The sequence below is a fragment of the Pinus tabuliformis genome, chromosome 2_2, assembly GCF_031772625.1.
Source record: "Pinus tabuliformis cultivar Carrire ecotype Pingquan chromosome 2_2, CPIR1, whole genome shotgun sequence".
In the NCBI taxonomy this organism is placed as follows: Eukaryota; Viridiplantae; Streptophyta; class Pinopsida; order Pinales; family Pinaceae; genus Pinus; species Pinus tabuliformis.
Genome location: NC_142300.1, coordinates 698806602 through 698813366, shown reverse-complemented (window position 1 = coordinate 698813366; position 6765 = coordinate 698806602). Strand labels below are relative to the sequence as shown.

The 6765-nt window shown below is 39.1% G+C and overlaps 1 protein-coding gene across 1 annotated transcript; it reads right to left on the bottom strand.

Annotated features, from left to right (window-relative positions):
• Nucleotides 1-1563: 1563 nt before the first annotated feature.
• LOC149194593 (uncharacterized) lies at nt 1564-3077 on the bottom strand. The gene is made up of 3 exons (XM_089407723.1): nt 2960-3077; nt 2704-2845; nt 1564-2575 (listed from the first exon to the last, which is right to left on the bottom strand). The coding sequence occupies exons 1-3, from the start codon at nt 3075-3077 to the stop codon at nt 2122-2124; spliced, it is 714 nt and encodes a 237-aa protein (XP_089263849.1). The 3' UTR covers nt 1564-2121.
• Nucleotides 3078-6765: the final 3688 nt, after the last annotated feature.

The following is a 6765-nucleotide window of genomic DNA, read 5'->3' as shown; positions in this document are numbered from 1 at the left end:
CGAAGAGATGCGTTTCTAAGGTAAGAATATATCCTCACAATCATCCAACCGACCTCATCAATTGCAACATAGATGCAAATAAAATGCATCTAAAGTGGAAAAGTTCATGAAATAGTTATGGAACTACGAGATAACTATGCCAATGTGTAGCTACCTAGGGTGCAAGAGATACGAAGACTAGTGAAGCACAAATGATGGCAATATTTGGAAATACGATCACCATGGTAGCTCGACATCAGAAGAAGTGACTTTCAAGAGGAAAAAGCAAAAAGGCTACATGAGACAATGCTCGCACAAAACAAGCAAAGGTGTGAGTTGTGATGAGCTAGTGACATACAGAAAAATCTAACATGAGTATGTAGATGTTGAGAGATTGAGAAAAGAAGAATGAAAACAATAGAAAAATGTAGATATATAAAGAGAGAAAATTGGTTACCACACTAGGGTGGTACTACCTAAGTCAAGGAGAAAAATATTAGAAGAAGAACGTGTTAAATAAATGATTAAGCAATCCCATACTTACAGTCTGCAGGATGTAACAACCAAAACCAATGTTCCAGGGAAGTAACAAGGAGGAAGGATCATGGTGACAAGATCCATCTAGGAATAGGTATCTCAAGTTGGGCCCTACACATGACAATGACTTATAGGGAATCCATCACTAGTGAGGTGACCAAGAATAGAGTTGACAAAACGAGAAAATATAGAGAGAGAGGCAAAAAGAAAAAAATGGAAAAGACTAACTTTATCCATTCCCATGAATGATTTAGAAGCGAGAGACTACTATTCCATGATAAAAATTCTAACATGGTAATCTCATTCTCCAAGCAAGCTATATACATCCACAAATAATATTTTTGGGTTGTCTCAAGTAGAGGCAAAGGCAGCGCCAACTCCTTAGCCTAGAAAATTTACAAGAAAGGCACTTTTCATCAGTGTTGATAATATCGGTATCGGGAAAATATCGGCGAGCGTCCGGAAAATATCTTATCGGAAATATTGGCGAAAATATCGGCAAAATATCGGCAAATATCGACAAGCATAAAAAATGCATAATATATTCATTTTTTTCAGATTTCTAAACATATAAAGCAATAACAACATGAACTAAACACATTGGCACATAAATATGAAGAAGGCATTGATATATATGATGTCAAATAGAAATGATACATCAAACTTCAAAGGCGATACCAAATCCTGCTGATCCCTGATAATTGTCCAATCAAGGACTCAAACAAAATAACATCACATATCCTGCTAATCCCTGATAGTGATAATTGTCCAATCAAGGACTCAAACAAAACAACATCACATATATAAAACTTTAAAAGTATTTCATCATCATGAGTTATAAACTTATATGTAGCAAAAGTTGCAAAACAAATAAAACTAGCAGCTATCTATCTGAGACCATTGGCCTCTCCCTAGCAGTTTTCTTTCTGTCTTGTTCAGCAATTGCTTCACGAGCTTTTTGTATAACCTCTGCACTAGAAACCATACAAGGCATCACATCTTCATCATATGCAGAAAGTTTAGCCAGATGGTATTTCAATTGTGTAATCCCTCCTGACATCTTGGTCCCACACAAGTTGCATGATATATATGCCTGATTTGCCCCACCAACAGCCTCCCCATACTCCCAAAATGGGTCCAAGGCTTTTGGCATATTTGACATTTGTAGTGAACTAATTCAAACCTAGGGCACAAAAAAAACAAAAAATTGGCATTAAATGAGTATAACTATACAGTGCCCAGCAAACACTCAAGAAACTATTTTAATTTTTAAAGCAACATCTTCATGTTCAGAATTTAAACAACAAAAGCAAGCATAAAAAATGCATAATATATTCATTTTTTTCAGATTTTTAAACATATAAAGCAATAACAACATGAAATAAACACATTGGCACATAAATATGAAGAAAACACTGATATATATGATGTCAAATAGAAATGATATATCAAAGGCGATACCAAATCGTGCTAATCCCTGATAATTGTCCATTCAAGGACTCAAATGTGGAGAACCAATACAAAATAACATCACATATAATAATAAAAGTATCTCATCATCATGAGTTACATGTAGCATAACAAATAAAACTAGCAGCTATCTATCTACTGCCCTCTCCCCCTTTTACGAGAAAACATGATGGGCTGTTTGCCAGGCCTGCCCCTAGTAGTAGAAGGCCCTGACACTGCCTCTGCACCTAATGTCAAATAATGAGTGATAGGCATGGAGCTATGCTCTCCTATATCTATAGCAGATGGTGTTGATGCTGATGCTCCCGCAGTGTCCTCCTCCTCCTGCTCCTCCTCTAAGTGCTGCTGCTCCTCTGACTCCGAGTCCTCCTCTTGTTGCCCCTGCTCTAATGGATCATCTGCCACTGGCTCTAACCATGAAGCTGACTCCTCCAATATGGGCTCCTGAGACTCCACCCTCCACGGAGACAATACATCAATATTGTCTAAGGAAATGGCATCTGGATCCACTGGTGATTCTATTTGCCTCACTCGAAGTCGGATGTTGTAATGCACATACACCAAATCGTTGAGGCGTGCGAACTCCAACCTGTAAGAGTGTCAAAAAAAGTAATGAGTCTTGACTCTTGACTCTTGACACTTGAAGGTCATAAATTAAAAATTAAAAATTACAATAAGTGTAATTGCTCAACTGAAGGCTTGAGTTCAAAGTTATACCTGTTGCGCTTTTTGGCGTGTATTTTCTCAAATACACTCCAATTGCGCTCACACCCTGAAGAGCTACATGTTTGACTCAAGATTCGTATAGCCAAATTTTGCAAATTTGGTACCCTTGCACCATAGCTTCGCCACCAAAGATCTACAACAAAATAATGAAATAAAAAATTCAAAAACTTAAAAGTTAAAAGTTAAAAGTTAAAACATAATTAAATTCAAATTTCTAATTTCTAATGAGTGATGACTTGTCACTTACGTGGCATGAAGAGGGCCCTTTCCTTAATGGCATCATCAAAGCCAAATAGGCCAACACAATCCTGATAACTCTGTATCTCATGCTTGATTTTGCTACGAAGCTCAGAATCAGGTACCATCCTCTGAATACAGGAATGGAGCCCTTCCATCACCTCGCCATCAAAATGAAATTTGCATTTGTATGCAAATGCAGGGTTGAGGAAGAGTGCTACTGCATGAATGGGTCGATGAAGCATCCCTGTCCACCGACTATCGATCACATCCCAAAACATCATCTGCCTATTAAGGCCAGCAGAACCCTTGTCTGCATAATAGGAACGAATGGCCTCCTTGGCCCTATCCATGCCCTCATACAAATAAGGCATTGCAGGCTTCTCTCCATCCACCAATCTAAGAACCTTTACTATAGGTTCGCTAACTGCACATGCTTCTTGTACTCCACGCCAAAATGTCTCAGAGTACACCATTTTTTCAATGGCTCTCCCATCAGGTCTCCTGCTGTATCTACAAGCACGCCAATCATCAGACACAAACATTTGCTTCAACTCGAACTGACATCGAAGCAAAGACTGAAGAGTAATAAAGGTTGTGGCAAAACGTGTGATGGCAGGACGCCGCAACTCCTTGTTTCTAGTGAACCTCCTCATAAGGCTAAGAACAAAAGCATGGTTATAAATAAACTTGGGGATGCTCCTAGCCATATCAACTGCCTCCTTGATGAAGGAGAGTTTCCCCATATCCTCAAGCAACAAATCAAGACAATGCGCTGCACATGGAGTCCAGAACAATGTGGGATGCCTCTCCATAAGCATTCTGCCGGCAGACACATAATTAGCTGCATTGTCTGTTACGACTTGCACCACATTCTGCACACCAATCTCCTGAATGAACCCATCTAACAACTCACATATCGTTGCTGCATCTTTGATATGTTCTGATGCATCCAACGATTTAATAAACATGGTACCTTTAGGACAATGTACCAAGAAATTTAGAAGGGTCCTACCCTTCCTATCTGTCCAACCATCAGAGATCACTGTGCATCCAGTGACTTCCCATGTCTGTTTCAACTCCGCCAATCTAGAGTTGATGTCCTGTTTTTCTGCTTGAAGAATTGGCCCCCGCAACTCCTCATATGTAGCACTTTTGTACCCTGGGCCCACAACAGCAATAGCATCACACATTGGTTGCCAAAATGGATTGGTTTTTGTGATGCTGAGAGGTAAGTCGCTCCAAAAAATACACCTCCCCATGACTCTATCTGCTTCTTCCTTCTCTTTTTTTTTATAAAGCGATTTTATGCTAGGTTGTGCTCCAGCTCCTGTTCATGGAACAAAAAATGATGACCTCGCATTCACACTAGCAGTAGCGCTAGCATGTGATGGTGTGCCAGTTGTGGAGCCCCTCCCACTAGGGCCAGTAGGGCCACTACCCTGAACATCAAAATCAGGAGAAGATATCCCAAAAGATCTACCTGCACGTTCAGCTTTGTTTCTTTCCGCCTCTTCCTTCTTTCTGTCCTTTTCTTCAATTGCCTCAAGAGCTTTTCGTATAAGCTCCGGACTAGAAACTTGACAAATGCCAACATCATGTCCAGTGAGTCTAGCAAGATGGTATTTCAGTCGTGTAACCCCACCTGTCATCTTGTCCCCACACAATTTGCATGAAAGATATGCACGATTTGTCCCACCATCAGGGATCCCATACTCCCAAAATGGGTCCAAGTTTTTTGGCATATTTGTATTTTGTAGTGGGCTAACTCAAAAGGAAACCTACAGCACCAAAAAAAATTTGGAATTAGTAACTTAATAACTTAATAAGTAATACGAATTTACGAAATTCCATGGGTGCAGGTCTCAATATCAAATCCTCATTCTTCAAAGACAAATGGACTAAACTTTAACAAAGTTCTTTAGGTGCATTTGAGAATCTGAGATATCTCTGTGTTATATTGAGACAAGAGTAGACAACAGATAATAACTCCCAACTGGAATAATAGAAGGAAATTATAAACCATTCATCATTATGCAGAGTTCCAATAGCTGTTCCAAATCAGACCATAAATCAATCACCAATCGCTGTTCTAGATGTGCAAGACTGATCATTAAACAATATATCTGTATCATAGGTTATTATGCTGTTTATTATGTTCAAGTTTTAATGATTAACCAGATCAAGTGCTTTAGATATCATTCCTTAGGACAGCAACCTCATTTCACATGAAAATAGTAAGGGGTTGTTACATTCCAAGATAAAGGAAACCGTGAAATTCAATGAAAGAAATGTCTGTAATCTCAAACTGGATATTTAGATCAGATCCAACTCATTTAAAAATTAAAAGTTTAAAACCATTGAATGGTAACTTGTTTAAAGCCCTTGGTCTCAGTATTAGATTACAAGCAATTTTGAATCTAGAGCAGTGGCATACTATTCTCACTTAACTCTATAATATGCAGAATAGTGATGAGACCTCCTGGGAGGGGTCCATCTTTTGTTGAAGTTCTAGAAGAGAGTAACAACAGAAAGAAAGTTGGAAACTGTCCTTCAATTCTTCTCCAATGATTTTTTGGGGATTACTTTGTATTGGCAAATCCCTCAAGTTAAATGTTGCAACATTAAATGATCATTGCAGGCAACATATTGTATCATGGCTTAGTCATTGTCCTCTGGAACAGGTGTACAAGAAGACTTCAAATTCTGGTGTTTTTGAAACTTGAGTAAAGGGAAATATTTAAAAGCTTTTGAAACTTACAGCAATAACACATCTAGTCAATACCGTGTCACCAAAAGATCTGGCGGAAGGACCATCTACAGTGCTGAGACAGATATTCTTTGTATGTGGTGAAAAGCACTGTTGATTACCATTAGACAACCTTAAGCTCTGTCTTAGAATGGTTTAGATCACCATATATACCAGCAGTGTGTACACTGTACAGTGTAAACATTGAACAATGTTCATTGTTTATCATGACAAATGTTAGACCTTGGCACGTATTGTTATAGCCTAGAACTAGAAGAAATAGTGGTTAACACTGAAGTCAGCCTCCAAACAACGAGAAGAACTCATGTCGGCTCACCTCAAATATTTAAAAATTAATAGACAGCATTTACACCGTCAAAAATTCAGATATACGGTTATACCTATGAGATTTTCGGATGGATGTAAGTTTGTAACAGTGATAAGTGGATAGATCTGTGTTTTGGGTGGATAGATACCTGTTCTCGGCAGCCAAACCCTCGACCGGTTCCGTCTCCAGCGACCACAAAAACGAAATGACGCGACTTTAAAAACTCATAAACCGTTTTATACAGGCCGCCGGCGATATTTGCTGTCGTCTCGCGATATTTTAGAAAATATCGCCGATATATCGGAATTCTCGCGCGAAATTAAAAACAGGCAAATATCGCGATTTTTCGGGGGCGATATTTCGGCTCGCCGAAAATATCGCGATATTTGCGAATATCGCCGATATTTCGGCGATATTATCAACACTGCTTTTCATCCACAAGGTAAAGGAGACTAAGATAATAAGAAAGGCATGCCCAATGTAAACAAAACCATAGAAGATAGAGGGTCATCCCCCAATGGATGAAGTCAATTAGGATCAAGAGACTAAATATCCCTCCCGAAGCCACAGTATAAGCCTCAAAACATGGTGAGATTTCCCTCCTAGAAATAACTTCCCTCAGGTAAGCCAATGTCTAGCCTCACATTGTGGGTAGCCGTAGTGATAAGGGTAATTAGGCCACGGTCAATGAGAGGGTAGCCGTAGTGATAAGGGTAATTAGGCCGCAGGAAGGAACTAT